At 51.1% G+C, this 18,712-nt stretch overlaps 1 protein-coding gene across 1 annotated transcript in view; it reads right to left on the reverse strand.

Moving 5' to 3' along the window:
• LOC141047949 (microtubule-actin cross-linking factor 1, isoforms 6/7-like) overlaps positions 1 to 18,712 on the reverse strand; it is a 277,881-nt gene that overhangs the window by 66,139 nt on the left and 193,030 nt on the right. The window contains exons 19-25 of the mRNA XM_073543327.1: positions 17,440 to 17,595; positions 16,681 to 16,878; positions 13,512 to 13,640; positions 12,713 to 12,883; positions 10,834 to 10,989; positions 7,241 to 7,447; positions 7,030 to 7,152 (exon numbers count right to left, since the gene is read on the reverse strand). Of these exons, the coding sequence (XP_073399428.1) occupies positions 7,030 to 7,152; positions 7,241 to 7,447; positions 10,834 to 10,989; positions 12,713 to 12,883; positions 13,512 to 13,640; positions 16,681 to 16,878; positions 17,440 to 17,595 (1,140 nt within the window). The remainder of the gene's footprint in view (positions 1 to 7,029; positions 7,153 to 7,240; positions 7,448 to 10,833; positions 10,990 to 12,712; positions 12,884 to 13,511; positions 13,641 to 16,680; positions 16,879 to 17,439; positions 17,596 to 18,712) is intronic.

Here is an 18,712-nt window from a genome sequence, read left to right on the forward strand (position 1 = left end):
TCAAAGATGCTATAGGATTTTTACAGGATGAAAATGATGAAATGGTAAGACAGGATGTTGAGAAGGCCGAACTTTTAAATTCCTATTTTGCATCTGTTTTAACTCAGAAAGGAAATGTAACATCAATTGTTCTTCACTGTCCTATTAAGGGAATAGAAGAATCCAGGATATCTATAAACAGAAAGATAGTGAGGAAACACTTAGCTAACCTAAATGAATTCAAGTCTCCAGGTCCAGATGAATTACACCCCAGAGTACTGAAGGAGATAGCAGAAGAAATTTTTGAACCACTCTCCATAATCTTTGAAAATTCTTGGAGAACAAGAGAAGACCCAGAAGACTGGAGAAGAGCAAATGTTGTTCCTATCTTCAAAAAGGGGAAGAAGGTGGACCCAGGCAACTATAGGCTGGTGAGCCTGACTTCTATACCAGGAAAGATCTTTGTACAAATTATTACACAACATGTATGTCAGTACCTGGATAAGAATGAAGTGATTAACCAGAGTCAGCATGGGTTTGCAACTAATAAGTCATGTCAGACTAACTTAATTTCCTTCTATGACGGAATCACTGATTGGTTGGATCAAGGAAATGCTGTAGATATAGTATATCTTGACTTCAGCAAAGCATTTGACAAAGTATCTCATACAATCCTTATTGAAAAAATGACTAAGTATGGAATGGACAAGGCAACTGTTAGGTGGATTCATAACTGGCTTAGTGATCGGACCCAAAGAGTGGTCGTAAATGGCTGCACATCCAGTTGGAAGAATGTCTCAAGTAGGATACCACAGGGCTCTGTCCTGGGCCCTGTATTGTTCAACATCTTTATCAACGATTTAGATGAAGGAATTGAGGGTAAACGGATTAAATTTGCTGATGACACAAAGCTAGGAGGGATAGCTAATACTAGAGAAGAGAGAGAGAGGATTCAAAAAGATATAAATAAACTGGAGACGTGGCCAGCAACTAACAGAATGGTTTTTAACAGGGAAAAATGCAAAGTACTACATCTGGGCAATAAAAATGAAAAAAGCATATACAGAATGGGAGGAATAGGGCTAAGTGACAGCACATGTGAAAAAGACTTGGGTATACTAATAGATCACAGACTGAATATGAGTCAACAGTGTGATGCAGCAGCAAAGGCAAATGCAATTCTAGGATGTATTAACAGAAGCATACAGTCTAGATCAAGTGAAGTCATTATTTCCCTCTACTCCTCTTTGGTCAGACCTCATCTTGAATATTGTGTCCAGTTTTGGGCACCACATTTTAAAAAAGACATCAACAAACTGGAGCAAGTTCAGAAAAGAGCGACCAGAATGGTGACCGGTCTGCAAATCCTGTCTTATGAGGAAAGGTTGCAGGATTTGGAAATGTTTAGTTTGCAAAAGAGAAGACTGAGAGGAGACTTAATAGCTGTCTACATATATCTAAAGGGCTGTCACATTGCAGAAGGATCAACTTTATTCTCATTTGCACAAGGAAAGACTAGAAGCAATGGGATGAAACTGAATGGGAGGAGACACAGATTAGATATTAGAAAAAAATTTTTGACAGTTAGAGTGATCAATGAGTGGAACAGGTTGCCACGAGAAGTGGTGAGTTCTCCTTCAATGGAAGTCTTCACACAGAGGCTGGACAGACATCTGACTGGGATGATTTAGCGAATCCTGCTTTGAGCAGGGGGTTGGACCACATGGCCCAGGAGGTCCCTTCCAACTCTACAATTCTATGATTCTATGACTTCTAGTGTCAGTAACATCACAGTGTAACACGACTCCTGGTGTCAGTGACATCACAGTGTAACACGACTCCCGATGTAAGTGATGGCACAGTGTAACACGACTCCCAATGTCAGTGATGGCACAGTGTAACACGACTCCCGATGTCAGTGATGGCACAGTGTAACACGACTCCCGATGTCAGTGATGGCACAGTGTAACACGACTCCCGATGTCAGTGATGGCACAGTGTAACACGACTCCGATGTCAGTAATGGCACAGTGTAACACGACTCCCAGTGTCAGTGATGGCACAGTGCAACACGACTCCCGGTGTCAGTGACATCACAGTGTAACATGACTCCCAGTGTCAGTGATGGCACAGTGTAACACGTTTCCTGATGTCAGTGATGGCACAATGTAACACGTTTCCTGATGTTAGTGATGGCACAATGTAACACGACTCCCGGTGACAGTGACATCACAGTGTAACATGACTTCTGGTGTCAGTGACGTCACAGTGTAATACGATTCCCGATGTCAGTGACGGCACAGTGTAACATGACTTCTAGTGTCAGTGACATCACAGTGTAACATGACTTCTGGTGTCAGTGACGTCACAGTGTAACACGACTCCCGGTCTCAGTGACATCACAGTGTAACATGATTTCTGGTGTCAGTGATGGCACAGTGTAGCGCTCCTCCTGGTGTCAGTGACATCACAGTGTAACATGACTTCTAGTGTCAGTGACATCACAGTGTAACATGACTTCTAGTGTCACTGACATCACAGTGTAACACAACTCCCGGTGTCAGTGACGGCACAGTGTAACATGACTTCTGGTGTCAGTTACGTCACAGTGTAACATGACTCCCGGTGTCAGAGACGTCACAGTGTGACACGACTCCCGATGTCAGTGACGGTACAGTCTAACATGACTCTCGGTGTCAGCGACAGCACAGTGTAACATGACTCCCAGTGTCAGTGACATCACAGTGTAACACGACTCCCAGTGTCAGTGACATCACAGTGTAACATGACTTCTAGTGTCAGTGACATCACAGTGTAACACAACTCCCGGTGTCAGTGACGGCACAGTGTAACATGACTTCTGGTGTCAGTGATGTCACAGTTTAACATGACTCCCGGTGTCAGAGACGTCACATTGTAACACGACTCCCGATGTCAGTGACAGCACAGTGTAACACGACTCCCGGTGTCAGTGACATCACAGTGTAACATGACTTCTGGTGTCATTGACGTCACAGTGTAACACAACACCTGGTGTCAGTGACGGCACAGTGTAACACGACTCCCGGTGTCAGTGACATCACAGTGTAACACGACTCCCGGTGTCAGTGACATCACAGTGTAACACGACTCCCGTTGTCAGAGATGTCACAGTGTAACACGACTCCCTGTGTCAGCGACATCACTGTGTAACACGACTCCTGGTGTCAGTGACGGCACAGTGTAACACGACTCAGTGTCAATGACAGCACAGTGTAGCGCTCCTTCCGGTATCAGTGATGTCACAGTGTAGCGCTCCTTCCGGTGTCAGTGACGTCACAGTGTAGCGCTCCTTCCGGTGTCAGTGAAGTCACAGTGTGGCGCTTCTTCCGGTGTCAGTGACGTCACAGTGTAACGCTCCTTCTGGTATCAGTGACGTCACAGTGTGGCGCTCCTTCCGGTGTCAGTGACGTCACAGTGTAACACTCCTTCTGGTGTCAGTGACGTCACAGTGTGGTGCTCCTTCCGGTGTCAGTGACATCACAGTGTAACGCTCCTTCTGGTGTCAGTGACGTCACAGTGTGGCGCTCCTTCCGGTGTTAGTGACGTCACAGTGTAACGCTCCTTCTGGTGTCAGTGACGTCACAGTGTGGCGCTCCTACCGGTGTCAGTGAGTCACAGTGTGGCGCTCCTCCCAGTGTCAGTGACGTAGCAGTGTAACACAACTCTAGGTGGCAGTGATGTCACAGTGTAACACGACTCCCAGTGTCAGCACAGTGTAACATGACTTCTGGTGTCAGTGACATCACAGTGTAACACGACTCCCGGTGTCAGTGACAGCACAATGTAACATGACTCCCGGTGTCAGTGACGTCAGTGTAACACGACTCCCAGTGTCAGTGACATCACAGTGTAACACGACTCCCGGTGTCAGTGACGGCACAGTGTAACGTGACTCCTGGTGTCAGTGACATCACAGTGAAACACGACTCCCGATGTCAGTGACGTCAGTGTAAAACGACTCCCAGTGTCAGTGACATCACAGTGTAACACGACTCCCAGTGTCAGTGACATCACAGTGTAACACGACTCCCGGTGTCAGTGATGGCACAGTGTAACGCGACTCCTGGTGTTAGTGACATCACAGTGAAACACGACTCCCGGTGTCAGTGACGGCACAGTGTAACACGACTCCCAGTGTCAGTTACATCACAGTGTAACGTGACTCCCGGTGTCAGTGACATCACAGTGTAAAGTGACTCCCGGTGTCAGTGACATCACAGTGAAACACGACTCCCGGTGTCAGTGACATCACAGTGCAACATGACTCCCGATGTCAGTGACATCACAGTGCAACATGACTCCCGGTGTCAGTGACGGCACAGTGTAACGCGACTCCCGGTGTCAGTGACGGCACAGTGTAACGCGACTCTCGGTGTCAGTGACATCACAGTGAAACACGACTCCCGGTGTCAGTGACATCACAGTGTAACATGACTCCCGGTGTCAGTGACGGCACAGTGTAACACGACTCCCGGTGTCAGTGACATCACAGTGTAACGCGACTCCCGGTGTCAGTGACGGCACAGTGTAACGTGACTCCCGGTGTCAGTGACGGCACATTGAAACACAACTCCCGGTGTCAGTGACATCACAGTGAAACACCACTCCCGGTGTCAGTGACATCACAGTGTAACACGACTCCGAGTGTCAGTGACATCACAGTGTAACACGACTCCCGGTGTCAGTGACGGCACAGTGTAACACAACTCCCGGTGTCAGTGACATCACAGTGTGACGCGACTTCCGATGTCAGTGACGGCACAGTGTAACGTGACTCCTGCTGTCAGTGACATCACAGTGAAACACGACTCTCGGTGTCAGTGACATCACAGTGTAACACGACTCCTGGTGTCAGTGACGGCACAGTGTAACGTGACTTCTGGTGTCATTGACGTCACAGTGTAACACAACACCTGGTGTCAGTGACGGCACAGTGTAACACGACTCCCGGTGTCAGTGACATCACAGTGTAACACGACTCCCGGTGTCAGTGACATCACAGTGTAACACGACTCCCGTTGTCAGAGACGTCACAGTGTAACACGACTCCCTGTGTCAGCGACATCACTGTGTAACACGACTCCTGGTGTCAGTGACGGCACAGTGTAACACGACTCAGTGTCAATGACAGCACAGTGTAGCGCTCCTTCCGGTATCAGTGATGTCACAGTGTAGCGCTCCTTCCGGTGTCAGTGACGTCACAGTGTAGCGCTCCTTCCGGTGTCAGTGAAGTCACAGTGTGGCGCTTCTTCCGGTGTCAGTGACGTCACAGTGTGGCGCTCCTTCCGGTGTCAGTGACGTCACAGTGTAACACTCCTTCTGGTGTCAGTGACGTCACAGTGTGGTGCTCCTTCCGGTGTCAGTGACATCACAGTGTAACGCTCCTTCTGGTGTCAGTGACGTCACAGTGTGGCGCTCCTTCCGGTGTTAGTGACGTCACAGTGTAACGCTCCTTCTGGTGTCAGTGACGTCACAGTGTGGCGCTCCTACCGGTGTCAGTGAGTCACAGTGTGGCGCTCCTCCCAGTGTCAGTGACGTAGCAGTGTAACACAACTCTAGGTGGCAGTGATGTCACAGTGTAACACGACTCCCAGTGTCAGCACAGTGTAACATGACTTCTGGTGTCAGTGACATCACAGTGTAACACGACTCCCGGTGTCAGTGACAGCACAATGTAACATGACTCCCGGTGTCAGTGACGTCAGTGTAACACGACTCCCAGTGTCAGTGACATCACAGTGTAACACGACTCCCGGTGTCAGTGACGGCACAGTGTAACGTGACTCCTGGTGTCAGTGACATCACAGTGAAACACGACTCCCGGTGTCAGTGACGTCAGTGTAAAACGACTCCCAGTGTCAGTGACATCACAGTGTAACACGACTCCCAGTGTCAGTGACATCACAGTGTAACACGACTCCCGGTGTCAGTGATGGCACAGTGTAACGCGACTCCTGGTGTTAGTGACATCACAGTGAAACACGACTCCCGGTGTCAGTGACGGCACAGTGTAACACGACTCCCAGTGTCAGTTACATCACAGTGTAACGTGACTCCCGGTGTCAGTGACATCACAGTGTAAAGTGACTCCCGGTGTCAGTGACATCACAGTGAAACACGACTCCCGGTGTCAGTGACATCACAGTGCAACATGACTCCCGATGTCAGTGACATCACAGTGCAACATGACTCCCGGTGTCAGTGACGGCACAGTGTAACGCGACTCCCGGTGTCAGTGACGGCACAGTGTAACACAACTCTCGGTGTCAGTGACATCACAGTGAAACACGACTCCCGGTGTCAGTGACATCACAGTGTAACATGACTCCCGGTGTCAGTGACGGCACAGTGTAACACGACTCCCGGTGTCAGTGACATCACAGTGTAACGCGACTCCCGGTGTCAGTGATGGCACAGTGTAACGTGACTCCCGGTGTCAGTGACGGCACATTGAAACACAACTCCCGGTGTCAGTGACATCACAGTGAAACACCACTCCCGGTGTCAGTGACATCACAGTGTAACACGACTCCGAGTGTCAGTGACATCACAGTGTAACACGACTCCCGGTGTCAGTGACGGCACAGTGTAACACAACTCCCGGTGTCAGTGACATCACAGTGTGACGAGACTCCCGATGTCAGTGACGGCACAGTGTAACGTGACTCCTGCTGTCAGTGACATCACAGTGAAACACGACTCTCGGTGTCAGTGACATCACAGTGTAACACGACTCCTGGTGTCAGTGACGGCACAGTGTAACGTGACTCCCGGTGTCAGTGATGGCACAGTGTAACGTGACTCCTGGTGTCAGTGATGGCACAGTGTAACACGACTCCTGGTGTCAGTGACATCACAGTGTAACACGACTTCCGGTATCAGTGACATCACAGTGTAACACAACTCTTGGTGTCAGTGACGTCACAGTGTAACATATACCGTCAGTGATGTCACGCGGTCTTGTTATGTCACGGGCAGTGTCACTGTGTTCGCACGCTGTCCGGGTACCTTGTGCTGGCTCAGCTGCTGTTTTATATGCTCCTGGCTGACGCTGGTGTCAATCTGCTGAGATTCCAGAGTGTGATCGACCTCTTCCAGCCATTCCAGAAGCTTCTGTAAAGACTCGCTGTACTGTGGGACAAAACATCAGTCAGTCCCAGGAGGAGCACCTCACGGCCACCAGGGGGCACTGCGCAGAATTCTGTATGGAGGTGCTCACCTGCTTGGCCTGTCTGCAGGCCCCGTCCAGCCTGCGGCCCCTCTCTGCGGCCCGCTCCTGCACTTTGCCCAGTCTTTGGCGGGCGCTCTGCACCAGGCTCTGCGTCAGGTCACTCTCCTGCTTCCGATTCACGTCCTTCAATCGTGAACAGACCGACTCCAGATCGTAAAGCTTCAGGTCGTACGTGTCAATCTCCTGCAGCAAACTCTGCAGGACGGAGGAAAGACGGCAATGAGGGGCACGAGCAAAGCAGTATGGCACATCTACCCTCCCGTCACCCCAGAGCTGCGCTCACTATTCTGCTGCACATCAAGCTCTACCCTCCCATCACCTCAGAGCTGTGCTCACTATTCTGCTGCACATCAAGCTCTACCATCCCATCACCCCAGAGCTGCGCTCACTATTCTGCTGCACATCAATCTCTACCCTCCCATCACCCTAGAGTTGAACTCACTATTCTGCTGCACATCAAGCTCTACCCTCCCATCACCTCAGAGATGCGCTCACTATTCTGCTGCACATCAAGCTCTACCATCCCATCACCACAGAGCTGCGCTCACTATTCTGCTGCACATCAATCTCTACCCTCCCATCACCCTAGAGTTGAACTCACTATTCTGCTGCACATCAAGCTCTACCCTCCCATCACCTCAGAGCTGCTCTCACTATTCTGCTGCACATCAAGCTCTACCATCCCATCACCCCAGAGCTGCTCTCACTATTCTGCTGCACATCAATCTCTACCCTCCCATCACCCCAGACTTGAACTCACTATTCTGCTGCACATCAAGCTCTACCCTCCCATCACCTCAGGGCTGCGCTCACTATTCTGCTGCACATCAAGCTCTACCCTCCCGTCACCCCAGAGCTGCATTCACTATTCTACTGCACAACAAGCTCTACTCTCCCATCACCTCAGAGCTGCGCTCACTATTCTGCTGCACATCAAGCTCTACCCTCCCATCACCTCAGAGCTGCGCTCACTCTTCTGCTCCACATCAAGCTCTATCCTCCCATCACCTCAGAGCTGCGCTCACTATTCTGCTGCACATCAAGCTCTCCCATCCCATCACCCCAGAGCTGCGCTCACTATTCTGCTGCACATCAATCTCTACCCTCCCATCACCCTAGAGTTGAACTCACTATTCTGCTGCACATCATGCTCTACCCTCCCGTCACCCCAGAGCTGCGTTCACTATTCTACTGCACATCAAGCTCTACTCTCCCATCACCTCAGGGCTGCGCTCACTATTCTGCTGCACATCAAGCTCTACCCTCCCATCACCCCAGAGCTGCACTCACTATTCTGCTGCACATCAAGCTCTACCCTCCCATCACCTCAGAGCTGCGCTCACTCTTCTGCTGCACATCAAGCTCTACCCTCCCATCACCTCAGAGCTGCGCTCACTCTTCTGCTGCACATCAAGCTCTATCCTCCCATCACCTCAGAGCTGCGCTCACTATTCTGCTGCACATCAAGCTCTCCCATCCCATCACCCCAGAGCTGCGCTCACTATTCTGCTGCACATCAATCTCTACCCTCCCATCACCCTAGAGTTGAACTCACTATTCTGCTGCACATCATGCTCTACCCTCCCGTCACCCCAGAGCTGCGTTCACTATTCTACTGCACATCAAGCTCTACTCTCCCATCACCTCAGGGCTGCGCTCACTATTCTGCTGCACATCAAGCTCTACCCTCCCATCACCCCAGAGCTGCACTCACTATTCTGCTGTTACATCATGTCTTATCCTCCAGTCACTTCCAGAGCTGCAGTCACTATTCTGCTGTTACATCATATCTTATCCTGAATCACCTCCAGAGCTGCAGTAACTATTCTGCTGTTGCATCATATCTTATCCTCGAGTCACCTCCAGAGTTGCAATCACTATTCTGCTGTTACATCATATCTTATCCTCGAATCACCTCCAGAGCTGCACTCACTATTCTGCTGTTACATCATGTCTTATCCCCCAGTCACTTCCAGAGCTGCAGTCACTATTCTGCTGTTACATCATATCTTATCCTCGAGTCACCTCCAGAGCTGCACTCACTATTCTGCTGTTACATCATGTCTTATCCTCCAGTTACTTCCAGAGCTGCAGTCACTATTCTGCTGTTACATCATATCTTATCCTTGAGTCACCTCCAGAGCTGCAGTAACTATTCTGCTGTTACATCGTATCTTATCCTCGAGTCACCTCCAGAGCTGCAGTTACTATTCTGCTGTTACATCATGTCTTATCCTCCAGTTACTTCCAGAGCTGCAGTCACTATTCTGCTGTTACATCATATCTTATCCTCCAGTCACCTCGAGAGCTGCAGTTACTATTCTGCTGTTACATCATGTCTTATCCTCCAGTCTCTTCCAGAGTTGCAATCACTATTCTGCTGTTACATCATATCTTATCCTCGAATCACCTCCAGAGCTGCACTCACTATTCTGCTGTTACATCATGTCTTATCCTCCAGTCACTTCCAGAGCTGCAGTCACTATTCTGCTGTTACATCATATCTTATCCTCGAGTCACCTCCAGAGCTGCAGTAACTATTCTGCTGTTACATCATATCTTATAACTCGGATCACCTCCAGAGCTGCAGTCACTATTCTGCTGTTACATCATGTCTTATCCTCCAGTCACTTCCAGAGCTGCAGTCACTATTCTGCTGTTACATCATATCTTATCCTCCAGTCACCTCCAGAGCTGCAGTAACTATTCTGCTGTTACATCATATCTTATCCTCGAATCACCTGCAGAGCTGCAGTTACTATTCTGCTGTTACATCATATCTTTTCCTCGAGTCACCTCCAGAGCTGCACTCAGTATTTTGCTGTTACATCATGTCTTATCCTCCAGTCACCTCTAGAGCTGCAGTAACTATTCTGCTGTTACATCATATCTTATCCTCGAATCACCTCCAGAGCTGCAGTCACTATTCTGCTGTTACATCATGTCTTATCCTCCAGTCACTACCAGAGCTGCAGTCACTATTCTGCTGTTACATCATATCTTATCCTCGAATCACCTCCAGAGCTGCAGTCACTATTCTGCTGTTACATCATGTCTTATCCTCGTGTCACCTCCAGAGCTGCAGTCACTATTCTGCTGTTACATCATGTCTTATCCTCCAGTCACTACCAGAGCTGCAGTCACTATTCTGCTGTTACATCATATCTTATCCTCCAGTCACCTCCAGAGCTGCAGTAACTATTCTGCTGTTACATCATATCTTATCCTCGAATCACCTCCAGAGCTGCAGTAACTATTCTGCTGTTACATCATATCTTATCCTCGAATCACCTCCAGAGCTGCAGTCACTATTCTGCTGTTACATCATATCTTATCCTCGTGTCACCTCCAGAGCTGCACTCAGTATTTTGCTGTTACATCATGTCTTATCCTCGAGTCACCCCCAGAGCTGCATTCACTATCCTGGTGTTACATAATGTCTTATCCTCCAGAGCTACATTTAAAAATCTGCAGGGATATCATGTCTCTGCTGATTAATGTCCTAATCACGTCTCTCGAAACCCAGCTGGATTTTGGGGCCACTGTCGTCTACTTTGGGCCCCCTGAACTGTATGTTGTACCTTGTGTTCCTGGATCTGGTTGGTGACAGTCTCCATTATGATGCTCGGGGGTCCGGCGGTGTTGAGACGTCCCTCCGCCTGTCCAATCCACTGTGACACTTCCTGCATGGTGCGGTGGAATTCTGTGATCACGGCCAGGCCCTCCGACAGGCAGACCTGAGGCACAAGCAGAATTCCACCACTGAGGGGCGAGCAGCACACCAGGGTCAATGCCACCACTGTAAGGCGAGCAGCACACCAGGGTCAATGCCACCACTGAAGGGCGAGCAGCACACCAGCGTCCATGCCACCACTGAGGGGCGAGCAGAACACCAGGGTCAATGCCACCACTGAAAGGCGAGCAGCACACCAGCGTCCATGCCACCACTGAGGGGCGAGCAGAACACCAGGGTCAATGCCACCACTGAAGGGCGAGCAGCACACCAGCGTCCATGCCACCACTGAGGGGCGAGCAGCACACCAGGGTCAATGCCACCACTGAGGGGCGAGCAGCACACCAGCGTCCATGCCACCACTGAGGGGCGAGCAGCACACCAGGGTCAATGCCACCACTGAGGGGCGAGCAGCACGCCAGGGTCAATGCCAACACTGAGGGGCGAGCAGCACGCCAGGGTCAATGCCACCACTGAAGGGCACGCAGCACGCCAGGGTCAATGCCACCACTGAAGGGCGAGCAGCACACCAGCGTCAATGCCACCACTGAAGGGCGAGCAGCACACCAGCGTCAATGCCACCACTGAGGGGCGAGCAGCACACCAGGGTCAATGACACCACTGAGGGGCGAGCAGCACGCCAGGGTCAATGCCAACACTGAGGGGCGAGCAGCACGCCAGGGTCGGAACCGACATGGGGGGCGAGCAGCTCGCCAGGGTCGGAACCAACACTGAGAGGCGAGCAGCACGCCAGTATCGGAACCAGCACTGGGGGGGGCGAGCAGCACGCCAGGGTCGGAACCAGCACTGGGGACACAAGCAGCACGCCAGGGTCAGTACCAACACTCTGGGGCGAGCAGCACGCCAGGGTCAGCGCCAACACTTGGGGGCAAGCAGCACACCAGGGTCGGCGCCAACACTCAGGGGCGAGCAGCACACCAGGTTAGGCGCCGACACTCGGGGGCAAGCAGCACTCCAGGGTCGGCGCCCACACTTAGGAGCGAGCTATATGCCAGGGTCAGCGCCAACACTCAGGGGAAAGTAGCACGCCAGGGTCGGCACCAACACTCAGGGGCGAGTAGCACGCCAGGGTCGGCGCCAACACTCAGGGGCGAGTAGCACGCCAGGGTCGGCGCCAACACTCGGAGGCGAGCAGCACGCCAGGATCAGCGCCAACACTTGGGGGCAAACAGCACGCCAGGGTCGGTGCCCATACTCAGGGGCGAGCAGTATGCCAGGGTCAGCGCCAACACTCAGGGGCGAGTAGCATGCCAGGGTCGGCGCCCACACTCGAGGACGAGCAGCAGGCAAGGGTCAATGCCAACGCTCAGGGGCGAGCAGCATGCCAGGGTTGGTGCCAACACTCGGTAACGAGCAGCAGGCAATTGTCAACGCCAACACTTGGGGGGCGAGCAGCACGCCAGGGTTGGTGCCAACACTCGGCGACGAGCAGCACGCAAGGGTTGGCGCCCACACTCGGGGACGACCAGCAGGCAATTGTCAAAGCCAACACTCAGGGGCAAGCAGCACACCAGGGTTGGTGCCAACACTCGGCGACGAGCAGCAGTCAATTGTCAACGCCAACACTTGGGGGCGAGCAGCATGCAAGGGTCAGTGCCAACATTCGGGGGGGTGAGCAGCACACCAGGGTTGGCACCAACACTCGGGGGCGAGTGGCACGCCAGGGTATACACAGACCATCCAGACCCAGATGCCCAAAAACCTACCTTCCGTTCCTGCACCTTGGTAGACGCGCTCTCCCACTTCTGCTCAAGGATTTTGAGTTGATGATCGACACTTGAACCTCTTGGTTGAGGGTTGGAGGCCAAGAGGCGCTGCAGGCGATCTCTGACACTGTTATATATGTGCTGCTTACACTCCATCTCTTTGCAGAGATCCTGACAACACAGGAGGACCAAGGAGAGGACTAAGGGAGGGTGCAGAGGGCAGGAGAGATGACTGAGGAAGAGTGCAGGAGAGACGACTGAGGAAGACTACAGGAGAGACGACTGAGGAAGAGTGCAGGAGAGACGACCGAGGAAGAGTGTAGGAGAGACGACCGAGGATGAGTGCAGGACAGATGACTGAGGAAGAGTGCAGGAGAAACGACCAAGGAAGAGTGCAGGAGTACTACGGAAAAGTGGAGGAAGACTGAGGAAGAGTGCAGGAGAGATGACTGAGGAAGAGTGCAGGAGAAACGACCAAGGAAGAGTGCAGGAGGACTGAGGAAGAGTGCAGGACAGACGACTGAGGAAGAGTGCAGGACAGACGACTGAGGAAGAGTGCAGGACAGATGACTGAGGAAGAGTGCTGAGCGCTGGAGAAGGGACTAAGGAAAAGTGCAGAGTGCAGGGGAAGGGCTGAGGAAGAGTGCAGAGCGCAGGGGAAGGACTGAGGAAGAGTGCAGAGCGCAGGGGAAGGACTGAGGAAGAGTGCAGAGCGCAGGGGAAGGGCTGAGGAAGAGTGCAGAGCGCAGAGGAAGGGCTGAGGAAGAGTGCAGAGCATAGGATGGAGCAGATCTCTTACCAGGTGTTTAGTGAGAGAGTCTCGGGTGGATTCTGGATGCCCCCAGACCGGTTTGGGGAAGGACAATCGAGCCTCTACCTGCTCCAGCCACTGCAGAAGGTCAGTGATCTCTATGGTCACATCCTGCACCTGTGAAGAGAAATTGCATTATCACTGTTCCATCACTGGGCCATCATGTTATAAGTGGGCCATCATTGGATCACTGTGTTATCATTAGATCACTGTCACTGGGCCAACCTTGGATCACTTATCAATGGACCATCATTGGATCACTGTCACTGGACCATCATTGGGTCATGATTGGATCATGCTATAACTGGGCCATCATTGGATCACTGTGTCACTGGTCGATCACTGTGTCACTGGGTCAACCTTGGATCACTTATCACTGGACCATCATTGGATCACTGCATCACTGGACCATCCTTGGATCACTGTGTCACTGGACTATCATTGGGTCACTGGGTCATGATTGGATCACTGTAACTGGACCATCATTGGATTACTGTGTTACTGGGTCATCATTCTATCACTGGGCCATCATTAGATCACTGGGCCATCATTGGATCACCGGGCCATCATTGGATCACTGTATCACTGGGAAATCATTGGATCACTGTGTCATTGGACCATCAATGGATCACTGGGTCATAAATCAATGGATCACTGTATCACTAAGTCATCATCGTATTACTGGGCCATCATGTAATATCTGGGCCATCATTCAATCACAGTGTCACTGGGCCAACCTTGGATCACTTATCACTGGACCATCCTTGGATGACTGTGTCACTGGACTATCACTGGATAACTGGGTCATGATTGTATCACTGTAACTGGACCATCATTGGATCATTGGATCACTGTGTCAATGTGTCATAAATCATTGGATCACTATAGCATTGGGTCATCACTGTATTACTGGACCATCATTAGATCACTGGGCCATCATTGTATTACTGGGCCATCATTGGATCACTGTATCACTGGGAAATCATTGGATCACTGTGTCACTGGGCTATCATTGGATCACTGTCTCATTGGACCATCAATGGATCACTGGGCCATCATTGTATTACTTGGTCATCATGTAATATCTGGGCCATCATTGGATCACTGTGTCACTGGACTAACCATGAATCCCTGTGTCATTGGGCCATCATTGGATCACTATCACTGGGCCATCCATGGATCCCTCTGTCATTGGGCCATCATTGGATCACCGTGTCACTTGGCCATAATTTTATCACGGGGACACTGGATTATTGTATCACCGGGCCATCATTGGATCACTGGGCCATCATTGGATCACTGTATCACTGGGTAATTATTGGATCACTGTGTCACTGGGCTTTCATTGGATCAATGTGTCACTGGGCGATTATTGGATCACTTTGCCATCATTGGATCACTGTGTCACAGGACCATCACTGGGTCACTGTGTCACTGGACCATCATTGAATCACTGCATCACTGGACCATCCTTGGATCACTGTGTCACTGGGTCATAAATCATTGGATCACTATATCACTGGGCCATCATTGTATTACTGGGCCATCATGTAATAACCGGGCCATTATTGGATCACTGTGTCATTGGGCCATCATAGGATTACTATGTCACTGGGTCATCATTGGATCACTGTGTCACTGGGCCATCTTTGAATCACAGGGCCATCTTTGAATCACTGTGTCACTGGACCATCATTGGATCACTGTGTCACTGGGCCATCATTGCATTACTGTGTCACTGGGCCATCATTGAATCACTGTATCACTGGGCCTTCATGTTGTAACTGGGTCATCATTTGATCACTGTGTCATCATTGGATCACTGTATCACTGGGAAATCATTGAATCACTGTGTCATTGGGCCATCATTGGATCACTGTGTCACTGGGCCATCATTGGATTACTGTGTCACTGGGCCATCATTGGATCACTGTGTCATCTTTGAATCACTGTGTCATTGGATCATCATTGGATCACTGGGCCATGATTGGATCACTATGTCACTGGGCCATCATTGGATCACTATCACTGGGCCATTACTGGATGACTGGGCTATGATTGGATCACTGTGTCACTGGACCATCATAGGATCATTGTGTCCCTGGGCCATCATTGATCACTGTTGTCATGATCCAGCGTGGATCTGACAGATTAAATGGATAAGTGAACTTTTTTTCCTTTGGCTAGGTGCCAAAGTGATGTGATTGCCCCCGGTGGCCATTAGAATTATTACACGTGGTGTCCTTCGTTTCTTTGGTTTAGTGCACGTAATTATAAATCAGGTGTGAGGCTCTATAAAAGAGAGCCAGGTGTGTTCAATCACTGTTGGTGATATTGTGTGTTAGTCATTCACAAGGAAGCCTGGGTGAAAGAAGGAGCTGAACATGAGTCCTGCGCAGCCCAGCCAGAGGGGACGAGTGGCAGCTATGTGGTCTGCAGGAAGGGCTGGCATGGCGTGGTGGAGTCGCAGTTTACGGTGTCAGCAGGAGGTGCTTGCATGGCTTGGTGGAGTGGCGACAATGGTGAGAGTTGCACTCAGCATGCTGGACTTGGTTGCTGAAAACTGGACTCAAGCATGCTGGACTTTTTGGCAGAAGCTGGACTCATCTTTGGGACTCTGTTTACTGGATCACTGTGTCACTGGGTCATCAATCAATGGATCACTATCACTGGGACATCATTGGATCACTATGTCCTTGGGCCATCATTGATCACTGTGTTCTTTAGCCATCCTTAGATCACCATGTCACTAGGCCATCACTGGATCACTGGGCCATCACTGAGTCACTGTATCACTGGACCTTCATGTTGTAACTGGGTTATCATTTGATCAATGTGTGACTGTGCCATCATGTGATCACTGGGCCATCATTATATCACTAGACCATCATTGGATCACTGTGTCACTGGACAATCATTCGATCACTGTGTCACTGGGCCATCATGTGATCACTGGGCCATCATTGGATCACTGTGTCATCCTTGGATCACTGTGTCACTGGGCCATCCTTGGATCACTGTGTCACCGGACCATTGGGTGTAAGATATGAGATGTTAAGGTGTGATGATAAAGAGTTCGGGGGTGACCTGTAGACCCCGCTCAGGCCTCGTTGCCCCATGTGACCCCACCTCGGAGCAGGTGCCCTGGCCCTCGTACCCGGCTCAGGTCATTCTCTAGCTCCAGTTGTCGTCGCTCCGTCTCGCTCTGCACGTACTCCCACCGCTGCATCAGTTCTGTTAGCCTGGTCTGAAGAGAGTCCATCCCGTCTCTGGGGGAGGAGAGTACGATCCCCCGTCCGGCCTCGTCCACTGACTCCACGGTGCGGCTGTGAGACAACACATCATTCCTGAGAACCTGTGGGGACACAGAGGATTATCACTCAAGCTGTGGCACACACCACTGACCACCAGGGGCCCGATACAGCACCACCGACCGCCAGGGGCCCGATACAGCACCACCGACCGCCAGGGGCCCGATACAGCACCACCGACCGCCAGGGGCCCGATACAGCACCACCGACCGCCAGGGGCCCGATACAGCACCACCGACCACCAGGGGCCTGATACAGCACCACCGACCACCAGGGGCCCCATACAGCACCACTGACCACTAGGGGCCCGATACAGCACCACTGACCACCAGGGGCTCTGTATATAGAGGATTTCCCCATATATAGTAGCATGCATTTGTACTGCGTACCGTGGCCCATGATGGCGGCACATATACATCAGTTGCATCAGGCCTTCAGACGGCCCTGGTATATGAGGGGTGGGCACTACTGCAGGCATTGCCCGAGCAGTGCCAGCTATGGAGGTATCACTGGTCATTACTGTATATTGCGGAGTCAGACATGTGTCAGATATGACTAACACCCCCACTATGCGCTCTCCTCGCCCAGCGGGCAGGTGCACTCACCTTGTGCTTTGCCAGCTCGATCTCACAGGTCTGCAGGTCGGTGCAGGGGAGGCGAGGACCCTGCAGTTGCTGAGCCGTGTGCGACAACCAGTTCACCAGCTCCTCCAGCTGGTTCTGGAACTGGCCCAAACCCATCAGAGCATCTTCCAACTGGTGCTGTAGGGAGATGCACAGCATGAGGGCAGAAACAGTGCGGAAGGCCAGATACGGGGGCGGAATGGCAGATACGGGGGCGGAGGGGCAGATACGGGGGCGGAGGGGCAGATACCAGGGTGGAGGGGCAGATAAGGGGACGGAGGGGCAGATACGGGGGCGGAGGGGCAGATACGGGGGCGGAGGGGCAGATAAGGGGGCGGAGGGGCAGAACAGGGGGTGGTTGTTATGAATGTGTCACCGAGGAGAAAAAAGCAAAACAAGCTAAGTCACAGAAAACCAGAGAGGTTGGTAACTATGCAGATTGCAGATCCCTGATCTTACCACACAACTAGCAGTAGCCATGGAGCATGCCTACGATGTTCCTAGACGCCTCGTCACGGCCGGAGGACTAAATAAGCCTAAAGCAAGAAAAGGGAAAACTAACTGCCCCAGAGCAGACCCCAAAGGAATAGATAGCCCCCGCACATGTACTGACGGTGAAACAAGATGAAGGCACAAACACAGGCAGGAAAATAGGCTGAGCAAACGATGGGGCCCAAACTAACTAGACAGGAAAGGAAAGGAAAGACACTATCTGCAACCTGCAAAAAACCCTACAAAAATAATGTCCAACACTTCTGATAGCAAAATTAACCCTGAAGTCACTAGACTTCTCCCACTATATCAGCACTCTGAAATATTCTGAGACAGAGCAAAAAGAGACCGAACTAGTAAGGGACAAAAAGCAAATTGGCAAAATACTGATAAATAAGAGTGGAAATTCAGCACAGCCCCCAGCCGAGGCTGGCTGACCACACAAAAAACTGAATAGACCAACAAAATCAAGTGTGAACATTAGCAGAAAAACTTAGCTTTAGATGACTGGAACAGAGCTGAAAACCAAGAGCTGACAAGCCAGAAGGAATCACCAGCAACTGAATATGGCGTCGGCTGGCTTAAATCCAATCTGAGACTACTGAGGTCCAATCGTCATCCTCATTCTCAGGTGGCAGACCTCCACCGATCAAATCAGCCTCACTACCTCCTGTTACCACCAGAGGGAGTCTGGAAGGGGAACTCACAATTGGTGAACCAGAGAATGAACTCACAACAGGTGGTGTTGTGAATTCTCTTGATC

This window comes from Dendrobates tinctorius, unplaced genomic scaffold (assembly GCF_039654945.1).
Source record: "Dendrobates tinctorius isolate UK_male_01 unplaced genomic scaffold, ASM3965494v1 ptg000130l, whole genome shotgun sequence".
Classification (NCBI taxonomy): Eukaryota; Metazoa; Chordata; class Amphibia; order Anura; family Dendrobatidae; genus Dendrobates; species Dendrobates tinctorius.